Source organism: Pelophylax lessonae, assembly GCF_965119305.1.
Source record: "Pelophylax lessonae genome assembly, chromosome: 5".
Classification (NCBI taxonomy): domain Eukaryota; kingdom Metazoa; phylum Chordata; class Amphibia; order Anura; family Ranidae; genus Pelophylax; species Pelophylax lessonae.
In genome coordinates, this window is record NC_138772.1 from 424,439,584 (window position 1) to 424,456,762 (window position 17,179).

The 17,179-nt window shown below is 38.7% G+C and overlaps 1 protein-coding gene across 2 annotated transcripts in view; it reads right to left on the reverse strand.

The window, feature by feature from the left end:
• Nucleotides 1-17,179, reverse strand: part of OPRK1 (opioid receptor kappa 1) — a 111,086-nt gene that overhangs the window by 45,290 nt on the left and 48,617 nt on the right. Inside the window, exons 1-2 of one of the 2 annotated variants that reach the window (XM_082258606.1) lie at nucleotides 11,355-11,481; nucleotides 8,592-8,664 (exon numbers count right to left, since the gene is read on the reverse strand). Coding sequence is in view for 1 of the 2 variants with exons in the window: in XM_082258605.1 (XP_082114731.1) it covers nucleotides 11,355-11,659 (305 nt within the window). In the remaining variant the exon portion in view is untranslated. Of the gene's footprint in view, nucleotides 1-8,591; nucleotides 8,665-11,354; nucleotides 11,675-17,179 lie in introns of those variants that run through there. The other variant, XM_082258605.1, reaches the window with a different exon arrangement.

Consider the following 17,179-nt stretch of genomic DNA (forward strand, 5'->3'; position numbering starts at 1 on the left):
AGTCTGTTCTCCGTTCCAATAGCCCGCACCTCCCCCCGCCCTCTCCGAGCCGAGGCCGCTCCAATGCGCATGCGTGCCCCAGCGTCATGATTTCCATGACGGCAACAGACGCTGCACAGCGGAGGGCGGACCGCCCCGCACACAGAGGACCACGTGGCGCGCCGTGATTGGCTACCGCTGCGCAATGCTCTGTAGTAATGTCAATCGGCTCTGCCAATTTAAGGGGGGATTGGGATTCATACACATATATAGGTGTGAAAGTAGCAGAACACCATACTTGCGCTAATGAAATAATTAACACCAATATGGCTCTGCTCCTATCACACCTATATATGTGTAAGTGTAAAATACATATAAGTGTGTGTGTGTATATACCCCTATACAGAAGTTCAGATGTTTTTTGCCTGCCTCCAAAGACCCCAAAAAATGCCAAAAAAACGCCAGCTGCAAAAACACACCTGGGCGTTTTTTTTTGGCGCTGGCATTTTTTTGGGCATTTTTTTGGGTTCTTTGGAGGCAGGCAAAACATCTGAACTTCTGTATAGGTGTATATATGTACACACAAACTTATATGTATTTTATACTTACACATATATAGGTGTTATAGGAGCAGAGCCATATTGGTGTTAATTATTTAATTAGCGCAAGTATAGTGTTCTGCTCCTTTCACACCTATATATGTGCAGGTGTATATATACATACATGGGTGTATATATATATATACCCCCTATACACATGTTCAGATGTCATGCCTGACTTCAAACATGTCCTCAAAAAATCCCTATAAACGCCTGCAGCCAAAAAGCAGGCTGACCGTTGAGAAGCCATATCAGTGCTCTGAATGTGACCTAAGAGAAAGGATCTTTTCTCTATAGCGGTCACCCTGATATGGAAGGGTTTGGTCACCCTGCCATAGCAGTCAGAGTCAGTTCACCCTACACTACATTACGGTCACCCTGGCACTTAACACTTTCCCTACAGAAACTAAATTTTTGCATCTAACTAAAGTGGAAAAAAGCCCCCTTACTACACTAGATATCCCTTTCCTCACACTAATAAATGCTAAATGACACTTTTGAAGCAAAATTAACAGAACTGCTTCCACTCTCTTCCATGTCCCTGTATTACAATGCTAGGAATTTGCCGGGGCTATCTTATATACTGGGGGGGGCGTATTCACTAATGATTGGCCTAGGGACCCCCTAGTCACTCCAATCACATTCCTAGCATTCTCCTGCCCCCTCAATTGGCTTTTACTAATGGTTGTGGTCCAATCACTGGCTTTTAAAGCCCATTTCCTGTCCCATTGCATTTTGGTCGGTTCTGGTTACTGAATTTCAAACTTTTTCAGCAAAAAGTTCTAAATTCGGCCGAACCTCGAACAGCCAATGTTCGGGTCGAACCGATGGTCGACCCGAACCGTTCGATCATCCCTATTCAAGAGGTAAATACAATTTAAGGACTTTCTTTAAGTGTATTAACCCAACTAAATGTAGAATACAAGATTCAAAATTAAAAAATATATATACTAAATCCAGCTCTGTGGAAAAATTTAGTGTAATATTATTCTAAATAATTGTGTTTCTAAAAAAATAATAATGGATACATTTGTGTGTAAAATATATGTGCTGTGAATACCACCTTATTATGAGCTACAGCTGAGACAAGGCAATCAATTATCTTAGAATGAAATGAATATACAGTATACACAGCGCTGCTCACTACCTAAATCCTTCTCATACACAAAAACATTTATCAACAAAAGTCCATATATAACCAATCCAATCAACTTGTGTAGGTTTTATTTCACTTTTTTTTTTCATTTTAACCTGCACAAGTTGATTTGATGGACACTTGGTTATATATATAGACTTTTGACATTTGTTGCTGTGTACATTCATTTCAAGATTAAACATTAAAAAAAAATAATAATGTAAAACTATAAATGCAAATCTCAAAAAAAAAAATAAAAATACTGAATGCAACTTCCGTTAAAACTGCATTTAAAATGAGAATTAATAACTGGAATAAACCTCAAGCATGAATATAAAATAATATAAAGATCAGCGCTGCTCCTCATAAATAAATAATAAAAAAAATACCATGTGCCAAAACTTGTAAATTTCCTATATTACATGAAACTTTAAAATTATATGAATTTTTTTGAAAAAGTGCATATCATCTAATAAAAAAATGCAACAAAGTATGACAATTCAAAATTGCATCTATACAATCTTAAAACTGTGATAATAAATACTGTGCACATAAATCAATCAATAAAAATATCATATAAAGTGGCAAGTGAAAGTCCTTATAATCCACAATGATAGTGTTGTAAAATTATACCAAAAGTGCTAGTGCTCAAAAAAGATGACGACAATCTTTGTGCTTCACTCTGTGCTCCGCTCTTGTGTACCCCACTCACCAGACAATGGATGAAATGAGCGTAGCTGGTGGATAAACACTGAGGTGCACACCCCTATCTGTCTTCCTGATGGGGTCAGGTATATTCCTTCTTGGTAAGGTCTAGGTCTCCTGGATATCAAATTCCTATGTGCTCTCCTTATACAAATGGCTCCCAATGTAGGTATTCATGTAGGTAGGAAAAGAAAACTCCATAGTGTAAAACCATGATAGATGTTTATTAAATAAAATATAATACACTCACAGTTAAAAATCAATCTGCTCTGCTTCCTGGAATCTCGTGGTGGACACCATTCCCGTTTGCGTTCCAACCAAGTGACCGGACGTGACATCAGTAGTTAGGTGCTAGCTTTACACGTTTCAACCATGAATGTGCCAAAAACTTACAAAGAATAAAAGAAGGATAACAGAAACATATACAGATCTTTGGGGTTTAGGACAAATTAATGACATAATTGAGGCAATGTGGGGAAGGCTGGTGGGTTCAGTAAGTATCTCTCTGGCATTTCTAAATAAACCTATTATAGTTGATAGAGTGAGAAATGTGTTTAATGATTACAGCTACTGGACTATTAGGCATTTCTTTTGTAAGGGGTGGAGAAATGCTTAGCGATGCTGTGGTTTATGTAATGTAGAGTAATGTTTTCTAATGTTGAATCTGTTTTCCTTAAATTCCTGGCAGAATGTCTGGATTGCTTAACCAACATATTGTAGTTGGCAAGGGCAGGCGAGTAGGTAAATGATAAACTGAGAAGAGCAGTTAAAGTGGGGTATGACAGTTAAAGTTGCTTTAGCACTAGTTGTCTGCAAAGTGTTGGACTGCATCAGTGTTCTGCTGGGGGTCAAAAGTTTGTTTTAGGGTCTTGGCTCTTAAACTGAAATAATGAATCTCTGTTGGGGAAATAAATCAAATTAGATAGAGGATTGTGCTGGAAGATGTAGCAATGTATAGCTTAAATCATTGTGGATTAAATGTTCGACAAAAATTGATATGTCTTCAGAAACCGTTTATCATGCAAAAAGTAGTCTATATAATGCTTATTTAGAAAGAGTCTCTGCTGGAGGGGGTTATTCGAATAAATGAATTCCTACATGAACACTCATGTGTAAGTTTGAATAGCTTGGAGTGAAATGAGTTACCGTTGCTGTGCCTCTTATTTGTAGGTAGAAATATTTCAGGTGGATGAAGTAGTTGTGTGTGAAGATGAAACAGTCTGGGCATTAGTCGGTACTACAGATATTAGAACATGTTAACAATATCATCTCTAAAAGAGATAGATCCATTGCCAGACATATCTTGTTAAAACATGAGTGAAACCTGATTGTATGACATTTTGGACAGTGTAGAAGGTCCAACTGGGTCCTAGAAAGGTAGATCTTGCTAAAAATATTATTGTAAATTGAAGCTAGATCGATCTTCAAACTGGGCTCCCTGTCACCTCACAGTTTAAACGAATGAGGGATTCACATGTTTACCCTTTATACAAGACTGATTTAGTTTTTCAGTTGTGGATTAGTGCATCAGTGCATCCTATGATGGGGGTGTTTTGGTTTTGAACTCTAGTAAGGCTATACGTTTTGATATTCGTATATCATGAAATGTAATGTGCCAACATCCCTGGTTTGTAGTCTAAAAGTATTTGGTTCCTGAATCCTCAGGCCAGTAAGGGGTGGGACTTTGAGGCAAGTTTTTAAACAATGCGATTCATGCAATCATGTGATTTTCAAGTTTTTCATAAAAACATATTTATTTTCAACTTAATACAAGTATATTGTGCTTCGTTGGGCAAGAAGCCCATCTATGAGTAAGTGAAAGAAGATAAAGGTGTGACAATTGTGATTATGGTCACTTTAGAAACATATTCCCTGTCATCCATGCGTTTCTGGATGTTCAGGGGGCGTCTAAAATCCAACGCGTTTCGGCTTCTTCCTGTTCGGCTTGTGCCTTTATCAAGAATTCACCATATCTACAATCATATTATTGATCATTAGTTCAATATACATGGTTAGTTTCTTTTAATTGTTCGTATATTTGTATAATCAAAAAAGCTTACATTTTGTTTTTTTGTGCAGACTTTTTGTGATCAGTGTGCTTAGGGGTACCTCTCTTTTTCCTGGGTAGCAGCAAGATCACTGAAAGATGGAGGGCAGCAAGGATTGGGTTTGCTGAAAAAACCAATGGTTTGTGCGTTGATATCATTCTTATTTAGGTAGGCTTAAGTGTCTGGAATATCTGAATCTCATGGGTACTTACATGGTCCAGAATAGACAAAAAGCCTTCCTGCGCGGTTTTCTATGCCCTCAAGTGTGGGCTTTCCATTTTCTAAAGGGTACATGGAGGAAAGCAATGTTTCTCTAATCGTAAAAAGTGTCAGCAGAAAATGAAGAATTTTATGTATATGATTGAAAATGACTCACTTTTGCTGGTATCGGATGGCGCTAGAAAGACCTGTATAAAGTGCACAGGAAAAGTTTCTTTCAAGCCATGTCCCATTAAGTATGAAGTATAAATTGTGAAAGGCTGTTTACAGCCTTTAGCTAGTGAGTTCCATTTTCAAGTAAGGAGGTGTATGTGGGATCTTCCAAGTGTGGTCCTTGTGCCGTCCTCCAGGAGGTGCTTCCTCTCCAAGACGTTGGAGGTGAATGGCACGCTCCTGGGATCCCCCGCGTCTTTTATGTAGGCCGCGCATGCGCAGTACCGTGCAGCGTGGTCCTACGTGTCAGGACGGAAGGGCTTCACCCGCACGTACTGCGCATATGCCGGAGCAGTTGCGCGCGCATCGGCGGTGAGTCCGTTCGCTGCTGACACTTGTCAGAATGCCGCTGACACTGTGAGGAGGGGCCAACCTGGATTAAGCCAGGGATAGGTGGAACAAACTTGTTTTGCCCATAGAAGCCCCGCCTGCAGTAGCGGGGATTTCCGTGCCGGGTGCTAACTCCTGGAGTTTCAGAGAGGGTAATCCTGTCGCCGATCTAGTCTGCTTACAAATGTTTCAAACAAAAGTATGCATACAGTTTTAATGTACATATTTACAGTAATATTCAGCTTTTCCTTTTTTATTATTTTCCAGTAGTGTGTATTTTATCCTGCATGGTTCCAAAATATGATGGAAAACAAAAACAATATTTTTCACATTCTGCTATATAACATTCCCCAAAAAAATTAAAAATCAAATTTTTTCATCCTTTTTAGGCCAATTTGTAGTCTGCTACATATTTTTGGTAAAAAAAAAAAAAAAATCACAATAAGCATATTTTGATTGGTTTGCGCAAAAGTTATCCCGTCTACAAACTAGGGGAAAGATTTATGTCATTTTTATTTTTTAATAGTAATGGCGGCAATCTGCAACATTGCGGCAGAAAGATCGGACCCCTAACTGACATTCTTTACACTTTTGGGGGGACCCGTCTTTCTCTCTCAGCAGGGAGCGATCGCGGATGGCCGCCGGCCCCATGCAATCGTCATTCCCGCTGCCTAGTGGGGACAGTTGAAGGTTTTACCTTTATGCATACTATGCATGAAGGTAAAAAACCTTCTGTTTGCAGCTCCCCCCTCATCTCCCCCTAAAGAGGCTTGCTATAGGGGCATTTGACAAGGGAGAAAGGCCAGGAGCGCTGGTGGGGGACCTGAGAAGAGAAGAATCAGGGCTGCTCTGTGCAAAATCATACAGAACAGGTAAGTAAACCATTTTTAGTATTTAAAAAAACTTGAGACTTTAATATTATTTTAAATTTTCATTAATTTTCAACACTGCATCTCTCATCAGTTTGCAGCCTTTTTGTGTGTAGCACGTACCCCTGAAGGAGTCCCTGATAACCTAGACTATTAGATGGCAGGTTAAGTAGATGAAGTAGATGAAGCAATTAAACAGTGTAAGGTTGTATAACTGAATAAATTAAACACTGGCCTATAACTTGAAGGCCTACCAGTATTATGACAGTGTTAAACCAAGTTTTATTCAGACTAACCACTATTGAGCTGGATTAGACCAAAGTAACTTATTAACAAAGCTTTTGAGTGCACTCTATTAAAATATCCCAGATATGGGTATTTGTGAGTGTTCCTGTGTGGGGTACCACTTAAAGGTGGTTGCAAAGTACCTGGCACCTTAATACTGATGTTGGCCGGCTTGCGATGGGGCCCTCTGTTTCTGGTGCACAAAAGTCTGTGTCTTTAAGAGTAAATGGATGTATAGCAGTGTGTGTACCGAAGGGTTAAATGTGTGTTCTCCTCTTACTACTCCTGGCAGGCAACAGGTCCTGTTCCACACGCTTGAAGTTTCCAGATGTCAGGTCCTGGATACTTGGTCCCTTGGCTCTGGTATACGCTCTCACAACCTTGGGTAAGCTGCAGCAGCAGGACTATCCTTCCTCAGAAGTACTCAGTAAGACACCAGCAGCAAGACCTCTCTGCGTGGCTTTTCTAAGGCGGTTTCTCATCCCACAGCAAGCCCTTCAACACGTCATCCACTCACAAGAATAATCTAGTCTCTCTCCTTCACCCAGAAAATGAAGAAAGTCCTGTTTTCCTCCTCTGTAGATAAGGATCTTAGCGCTTGTAGTTTGGAGTCCATCCCCCTGTCATTTAATGGTATTGTGCTTTGCTCTTTAAGAAACTACACTTCTCAGTTCTCAGTGTCCTCTGCAATACAGCACGTTTTCTTTATCATGCTGCAATTGGCTCAGACCCTCTCACTCCTTCATTAGCTCAAGATCTCTTGCTTCCTAATTGCTCAAGCTCTCTGTTGTGGGTGGGGGTTTGGTGTTTGGGTCGAGTGTGATTTTATAAGATTTCACACAGACCTTCCCTGTCAATTTGCAGCAGAGAGAGAGCAGGGAAGCTGGCTGCAGCACTCAGCACTCAGCTACAGCTGTATCTACCCTCCTGTTTGCCACAGTTACATCACTTTAACTTTGCATTCATAAACTACAAATCACTCTGCTTCCCTATTGCATGGCATGTTTGTTGTTTTCTGCACAACTAAGAGCCCATCCAGGTTCTACATTGTATCCAGCAATATTGCCACCTTACACAATCTAGCCATTTTAAATGTTTCTTTCCCCTATCAGTTTAGCCTTTTTTTTACACATCTCCTATAGTCTTCAATCTCTCATTAGACTATTTTCTTTTCTTTATTGCTGAGTTCTGAGCTTTCTTTTTTACTGCTCCCACTAGCTTAACACTACACTACAGCTCTGCCACTCCCAACCACAGAACGTACGCATATAGTTCTGTAATTTGCCTATTTCCTATGCAACTCAATAAAATATGTGGGTCTTAACATTCAGTTCATTCTTAACATTCAATTTCCTTCTCCACAGCCCAAATCCAGCCTCAGTTTAGGCTTTTTATCACATTCCTCCATTGTCACAAATCATTGTTCAAGGCCAGTTTTGTCACTCTCTTTTTGCTTACATTTTTTATAAGTATGATTCGTCTTATTGGGCTCTTTTTATTTTATTTTCTTATTTTAGTTAATGTCATACAAGCTATATAACTTATAGGGACTGTATAGGTCCATAATGGACTATTTAACCCTTTATTAGATGTTTTTTAGATTATAACTGAAATGCTAGATAATAAAACATATGCAATTAGTTATAAGCACAGGATACTATTTGTAAATTATGACACCATGATCAATTTTTCTTGACTAGATTTTATAGAGTACCAAATAATTTTATCGCTACTACTACTACTTCTACTACTATTATTTTTAGTCCAAATAATTCATTTTATGTATGAGGCTTATTAGATATCCCAGAGAGTATGATTTATGTTTTAATATAATGCTATTGTTGTGTGCATGTTTTATGTGATTGATATGTATCTTTGATGTTTTTTTTATATTGTATCCTTATTGTTCCTTATATGTTAACCCTGAAGAAAGTGGAATCCATTTTTCTGAAATACGATGGCAGTAGCCGATGTTCTTGTTTAAAATATGTTTTAAATGAACTTCCAATCTAAACCACCATTTCTTAAGATGTGCTCCTTACTACCTACCCAGGTTTTGAGCTGTGATTGTAGACACTGAAAACAACCTTATTTTTCTCTATACCTGATTAAATGAACCTGGTAGCACTATAGATAAAAGGTTCACTGAGAGAAGTATAAAAACAAAATAATTTAAGAATTGTATGAAAGTGCCCTTGCACATATTTACTGTCCTCTTGTTTATCAAAACTTTTCTTTCTGTTTCTCCATTTCTCTATTAATGTACTGTAGCAATTGGGCATCTGACAATAGGAAGTAATTTCAAGATGTCTTTAATATATGTTGTTTATCTTTTGCTAATGTCCATGTATGTAATTTAAGATAAACAAACCAGCAGTACTGGAACTATTTTAAATTGTATATAAGGTCATAATAGCTTTGTTGGTATGGCAATACCATTACAGCTAGTATATGTGAGCTATTAATTTTAAAAGGTTTGAATTCTAGTTACTCTGCCTATTATATTTGTGTGTACAGTGTCTGGTTATTTTGTTAAGGCTAATAATAGAATAATAGCTTGTTAGATGACTTGTTTCTATTTTTCTTTTATCTCAGAGATGTTTTTATGCTGGAGCAATTTGAACATTTTTAATTTGATGGATATTTACGCAAGAAGTCAGCCAAAGGTTAACAATGTTGTGTAAAGTGTAGTAACACCCAGAAAATATTTTCAATTTAAATTATTGTAGTCAAGTGAGACCATTGATAGTTTTGTTCTCATTGGTTGTTTTAGGTTACCAATCTTTGCATAGGCCCGCGATAACAATATAAGACAAAAAAGTATCATTTTCAACTATACTAGTATCCAATATATTTTTTGCCATGGGTTGATACACTTTGCAAAAGTAAAATTTGAAACTAACCTTGTAAGAATCCCAAAATCAAAATCATTTGCAAGGTTTGTCACTTTCCCCTAAATTTTTACAAAAGGACAGAATGTGTACAGGCTCATAAAATTTCAACAACAAATCTTAGAAAGTTATCTGTTAAAATTATGGTTTAGCTTTAGCAACATTTGTACCACCCAACTGAATAAAAAATTGATTCACTATCACTCGATCAAGGCATACTGTAACTGCCAATATTTACATCAAAATTGGGATTACACTTTGAAAGCATGGTTTACAACTTGATAGGAAAAAGTGGTGATGTGCCTCCTGCTGCAGCCAGTGTACCACCCCCTCTATAACAGGACATTCTGCAAAACAAGGAGTTGCAAGACATAAAAATGAGATCCCAGAATGAAGGCAGCATAAAACGGGTATAAAGGCACTTTAAGATTACTATTTATGAGTTAGATTTTATGAGTACATTGGTTCATATTTATACACACACTGACAGAAAATTAAATGTGATAAAAGTTTTCAGTGAAACGTCTAGACTGCATACAGACATCAAACTGCATATCTGTTTCTGTGAGTTTAGTTTAGCTTTCGAAACTTAAATTTATACAAATAGGGAAGATAGTATTTTCTTCCCAGAAAAGACAGTGAAACTGTTAAAATCATACATTAATACTTTGTCACCAAATATATATGTTTCTTTTTTATTTTACATAATATAGCTCACAGGGAAGAACATTTTAATTTACCAAACTGCTCTGAGTGCAGCCTGTTGTCAGCATTTATTTTTCTCAATTTGTTCATATTAGATGCTTCCCTGGGAACCCTTTAGAACCTTTTCAACTGCATCTAGTCAATAATATACTTTTATTTATAGTGCATCATAATTTATTCACACCATGAACAGAATAGATACCAAAGATTGATTAGAACTAGAGAAGTGATTATTTTGCTTAGCCGTGAAACATTCATTGACTAGTTAGCAAAAAAAGTCTCAGAGGAGTTCTGAGACCATGTGTGTGATAAGATTATAATTAAATAGGACTGACTAAACCAAGATTGATTTTCTAGGTGTGAAGTGAGGAAAATTATATTTACTACAAACAGACAAACACAAGCATCAGACACGTAGGGCTTCTATGCTCATGTATTATAAACAGATGTCGACAAACTAATCAAACCTATTTGTGTGAACTAGTGGTTGCTTTAATTCAAGTGATTTTGATTTTTCTAGTGCCCTTCACTGGATACCCGGGATGATGTCTTAAATGTTATCTCATCCTCCATTTTGTTTGCCCCTATATCCTGCAATCACTCAGGCAGGTTTGTGTCACTAGACATGTCACTCCTATAAAGTGGAGCAAAGCAGTCATAATTTCCTTTGGTCCTGGTCACCTCCTCTTAGTTAGTATTGATCAGTTCCACCATCAGTCACATAGCCACAGGTAGACCACTTGACATTTTCCAGTGTCCACTAAGCAATATGAATCCAATGCTGAACACTGGATTATGTAAAAATCTGAATATGTCATACAAACAAAGCATTTTTTTTTTACAAACATTTTGCACAAATGCAAGGTAATCCCTGTAGATGAGTAGATTAAATTTGAGACCCATGAAGACCCTTTTGGATATTTATGTCTTTTTTTTTACAAAATGGTAAGTAAATAATTCAGCCTGTGCTAACCATTTTGTACTTTACTTATGAGTTTACAGGGCTCAAGAAAAGCAAATTCCATAGCAAGCAGGTATGTGGCCTATACCCCTGTTTTCATTTCCTGCCCCCCTTTTAAGAAAAAAAAGAACTGTGTTCCTTTATTTTAGACCTATTTCCAAGTAACTGTGTAAAGCCAATCTCATACCTTTTAAATATTTTTAAGAAAAATTGTCATAAAATAATGTCAGTTATTTGTGGATCAAATTGTTTTAAGCAATTCACATATATGGACTACAGCTGCATATTTAGCTATTTAGCTATGTGGCTTATATTTCACAAGCAATTGCAAAGTAAAAGTGAAATAAAATGCAAATATATAATACACTACAAAAATATTTCTCTAACAGTATGCAAAATTAAAAATTAAACTTACCGTATAATTACAAACATCACCAGTGCATTGCCCACCAAACCAACAACAAAAACCATGGAGTAAACAGCTGTAATGATGACAGAGATTGTGGGAGAAATGGTGGTGTGGTTGCCCTCATGCGTAGGGGATACTGGATAATCACTGACATTTTCATAGTCAGCCCAGCCTAGCAGTAAGCTGGAGTTGGCATAACAGCTTGACGTGCACACAGGCATACAATTGGGAGAGCATGTTGAACCCATTGGAGGTCTCTTAGGGTCTATTTCCTCCTCTCGAAAAATCTGCACCGGAGATTCCATGAGCATTAAGCAATTCAAGATCTGGAAAACAAAAATGCAGGGTTATTTTAAGGCAAACATTACTTGTAGCTCTCTCTTTCTGAATTTTAAGGGTTGCATTGTTTGAAGGCAACATGTAGAACAAAAAAATAGGGAAAAGAAAGAAAGAAAGACTGACTCACCCAGAAAGTGGACAGTGGAGTTGGATTTCCTTCCATCCCCACTGAGCACCTTTCAAGTCCTTCCTACCCCTTCCTCTCATTCCTCTCCTTTTTTTGAGACCCACTGTATTTTCTCCAATTTCTTTAAGGAATGCAGTAATTTATCAGCCTCCTGGACAACTATTATGCTTTTTTGATGGCTTTTCTGCCTAGTTACCCTACTTTCTCTCCTCTGAAATTCCCACTATCCTTCTTGATGAATTTATCATCCCTGTTAATGTTAACAGCCTGGCTACATCTCAATTTCTCAACTTAACCTTTTGTTTTGACCTAACGCAATAAACATACACTTCCACTAACTCCAATGGTAACGTCCTTGAACTTGTATGCTTCCATCTATGTACTCCTGGCAACCTTGTCAACACCCCTTCTCTCTCTCTAACAGTGATGGGATGAACACCCCCTAGTTTGGTTCACACCAGAACATAGATACATTTTGGACACGAGCTGCAAACTCTATTAAAGTCTATAGGACCGAACATGAAAAATCAAAAGTCCCCATTTTGAAGGCTTATATGCAAATTATTGGCGATAAAAAAGGTATAGGGGCCTGGGTACTGCCCCGGGGGACATGTATCAATGCAAAAAAAAATAAAAAATATTGTTTACACAGGAGCAGTGATTTTAATGATGCTTAAAGTGAAACAATAAAAATGAAAGATTTCCTTTAAATACAGTGCCTGGGGGGGGGGTCCCCTTAGTCTGCCTGTAAAGTGGTGCATCTGTACCATGTATAGAATCTGCTGCAGTAAAACTGACATCAAGAAAAAAAAAAGATATTTAAATTGACTCGCAGCTGCAAGCTATTTTCGGCAATACAACAAAAAAATGAAAAATGTGTGGGGGTCCTCCCCATGCATAACAAGCCCTTTGGGTCTGGTATGGATTTTAAGGGAAACCCCATGCCAAACTTTAAATAAAAGGCGTGGGGCCCCCCAAAATCTATACCAGACCCTTATCCTTGCATGCAGCCTGGCAAGCCAGGAAGGGGGGGTGATGAGGGAGTGCCCCCCCAACCATACCAGGCCTCATGCCCTCAACATGGGGGGTTGCTTTAGGGCAGGGGGGCAAGGGCCTCCTCATGACAACCCTGGGCTGTGGTTTTGGGGGTCTGCGGGCAGAGGGCTTATTGGAATCTGGAACCCGCCTTTAACCCCAGACCACACCCCCATGTAAATAAGTATGGGGTACATTGTATCCTTACTCATTTATCATAAAAAGTGTCAGAAATAAACAAAAAAAAGGAGGCAGTTTTTGACAATTCCTTTAGATGTAGATCCATTGTCAATCACGCCTGCCACACTGCGGCGGTTAGCCTTCGACGTAGGGAGAGCATTTTTTTTTCCTTTTTTTTTGGGTGCGGCAGGCGTCGTGATTGATGATCAAGCTACATCGAAGGACATTGTTTTTTTTTTCATTTTTGTAAAGTCCCTGATCTTTACAATCTTGGCAAATTGACGACACCTGAAATCTCAAGAGACATTGCTGTGTCACTGAGCGACTGTGGTGTACTACTAAATCTCTGCAGTACTTCACCCTATACAAATTTGCCCTCCTAAAACACAATTTCTGCCTCCGTGCTGCCAAAAAAACCTACCTTGTCACTCCTATTAATACCTTGTCATCCAGTCTTTGTCGGCTCTTCTCTACCATTGACTCTCCTTTGTTAGCACCTCCTCTGCCCACTAACTTTCTCACTGCCCAAGAGATTACCAATGACTTTAAAAAGAAGATTGTTGCATTTTGTGAAGACATCTCCACTGTGCAGATATTTTCCCCGCTTAATATACTCTGTCTAACAGCACATTCAATACTTATCCCCATACATAAAAATACACATCACCCCCCATACATAAAAAGCCCTCACTGGACCCCATCAACGTGAAAAACAATTTAAGACCTAACTCCTTGCTCCCATTCACCACTAAACATTTAAAACACTTAGTGCACAAGTGTCTGAGCTCCTACCTCACAGAAAACAACCTTCTTAAAGCGGGTGTAAACCTCTAAACTTTTTTTTTTCCTTACCTCCAAGGCAAAGGCATAATGTGCTAGCACATTATGTTATACTTACCTGAAAATAAAGTGTCCCAGCGATGCCAGGATCTATACCTGGTCTTCCTTCCAGGTTCACGGCTCTGGCTGTGTGACTGGCCAAAGCCGTAATGAGGTCACTCCCACGCGTGCGCGCGGGAGCCGCCAGTTACGGCACACTGCTCTGAAGAAACAGCATGGGCGGCCGTTCCTTCAGAGTGCATGCGCCAGTGAGGTGACTGCATGCTAGGAAAGTAAATATTATTTTTTTTTAATGTCTACAGGTACTGTGGTGGAGGGATCTGGGGGTCTAAAAGACCCCAAACCCCTCCTCTGCACATTAAAGCATTCAAAATGCCAAGTTTGGCTGTTTTGAATGCTGTAAGTTTTTTAATTTGGCGCCGCCAGTACCCGGAAGTGATGTCCATCGGCTATGGACACCGGTACCGGGGTGATGCCTCTAGCTGCAGGCATCACCCCGGTACAAGCCCTTTCCTGAAATATCGGCAATATCGGTAAATCAAAAGGCAGATTGCGATATATCGGGCAAAGTGCATATCGCCCCTCGATATGTCGGCTTTGCCGATAATCGGTCGATCACTAGTAAATATCTCCTAAACGGTGCATGTTTAGATATATACACTAGATTAGATATATACACTACCTATAGGTAAGCCTTAATATAGGCTTACCTATAGGGAAAACTTAAAAATGGAAGTTAACTTTCTCTTTAACCTCTTACAGGGGTCTTGCTTTGGCTCAAAACTGTCCTACTAAAACTCACTAAGGATTTACTAACTTCTAAAACCAATGGCCAGTACTTCATGCTCTTAATGCCAGACTTTTCTGTGGCATTTGATACTGCTGAACTCCCACTCCACTGCCTTGGCCTCCAATATTCTGTTCTTTCCTGGTTTCCCACCCATCAGAGCATTCCCTTAGTGTTACCTACAACTCTGTGTCTTTCTCTCCACTTCCTCTTTTTGTAGATGTCCCCCAAGGCTCTGTTCTTGGACCTTTCTTGGACCCTTTCTCTTCTCCTCCTACAACTCTTCCCCAAGTTACTTGATAACTTCCCATGGCTGCCAATACCATCTCTACACCAATGACACTCAAATCTATCTCTCTTCTCCTCATTTCGCTCCTTTATCTCCTCTCTGCCATTACTAAATTATTAATTGACATGTCAAAATGGATGTTGAATGTCTTGCTTTAATTACTCCCCCTCCCCCCACTCATGCCCACCTCCCTGACTTTCCCATAAAAACATGTACTATCAGTCCCTCCCCTCACACCGGGGTACTAGGTGCAAACCTAGACTCTGACCTGTCCTTTCGGCCTCAAAGCCAATCTCTGTCAAAAGCTTGTAGACTTCACCTTCGTAACATCTCTAAAGTTCATTTCTTTCTACCTAATGAAGCCACCAAACCACTCATTCACTCCCTTGTTATCTCTCACCTTGAATAATGTATCTCCCTTTTCATAGGCCTACCTCTATGTAGACTATTCCCTCTTCAATCTACTATAAATGCTGCTGCCAGAATCATTCACCTTACTAATCGCTTAGTGTCTGCCACTCCTCTCCACCAATCCCTCCACTGGCTTCCAATTGCCCAGTAAATTACCTTCAAAATATTAACAACAACATCCATAGCCATTTACAACCATTCATCGCCAATCTTATCTCCAAATATCACCCAAACCGTACTCACCATTTTAGTAATGTAACTGTACTGTCTCCCTTTTTATTGTAAAGCACTGCACAAACTGTTGATTCTATATGAATCCGCTTTATTAATAATAATAAAAATATTACAGCAATTTTACAATGCAAGTCTAGCACAATTAGTTATGTACAATATGACAACACAAACACCAGTGGTAAAATAAGCAGTTACAAAATTTCTCAAACTAACACCCAACAAAAATAAATAAATAAAAAAGATTTCTAGGTCAGAAACATAAACTGCAAACCTTAGTCCAGAGCTTCACCTACATCTGTTCCGTAGATATTAAAATAAGACATGTCACTGCACAAGCTGAAATTATCTTTAATATAATTAGTCCCAGATTTTAAGAAAATATTTACACCTGCATGCGTGCCTTTAGACAACAGCAATCCTTGCATGTGTTCTACCAAATCTTGCTTTACACAGAAGGACATTGCAGGTTATATATGTAAAGTTACCTAAGTAGAAGCTGTGTGCTTACTGCAAGAGCCAAAATATTTTTGGAAAAGCATATCTACAAGTGAGCTCTATATTGCTATGGTTGCTTGAAAGAAAAATTATAATTTCCATAGCAGTAAAAGGCATTGCCTACTGCATTTTTTAACTTTGATATTAAAACAAAGGTATTTTTTAATAACTTTTAATAACACAAGTTGTTTGAAACCTGAATAAGAGATTCTTTTTAGTTTTGGATACAGTGGGAAGATTAAGAACCCTTGCCAGGTTTTTTACGGTATATTCAAAAAGTCAGCACTAAAGTGTACAGTATAAGGCAGCTAACAGTGGGCAAGTACAGTATATGAAAACCCCAGAAAAGAACAATAAAATAAAGATCTATGTGCTGATGTCATGCTTTCACTTCCACTACTGCATAATCCTGAAGGTGGAAGTTTTCTACACAAGTGGAAATATTGTGTTTTAGAAGGCTTTTATTTGATTTACATTTATTTTATACACATTCATACCAATGCTGCTTATAAAATTAGAATATCATCAAAAAGGTAATTTATTTTAGTAATTCAATTCAAAAGTGAAACTCATATATTTTATTTAGATGTGTTACACATATAGTGATATATTTCATGCAATTCTTTATTTTAATTTTCATGAATATGGCTTACAGCTAGTGAAATCCCAAAATTCAGTGTCTCAGAAAATGTGAATATTACAGACCATATTCCCCAGACCATCACTGACCCACCAAACCAGTCACGCTGAACGATGTTACAGGCAGCATAACATTCTCCACAGCTTCTCCTGACCCTTCCACGTCTGTAACATGTGCTCAGGGTGAACCTGCTCTCGTCTGTGAAGAAGACAGGGCGCCAGTGGTGGACCTGCTAATTCTGGTGTTCACTGGCAAATGCCAATCAAGGAAACCAAAGAGAAACAAATCACCGCTCTGAAAGCAGCCAGCTGAGCCGGATGGATCCCGAGCAACTGTGGCAGTCCTGCAGGAATGGGTGCTCACCAAGGTCCGCAACCTGAGAAGTCCATGTAAGTAGAAAAGAAAGTGGCACTTCCAGACCCAGGAACTTGGAAACTTGAGTTTTAATCTTCAA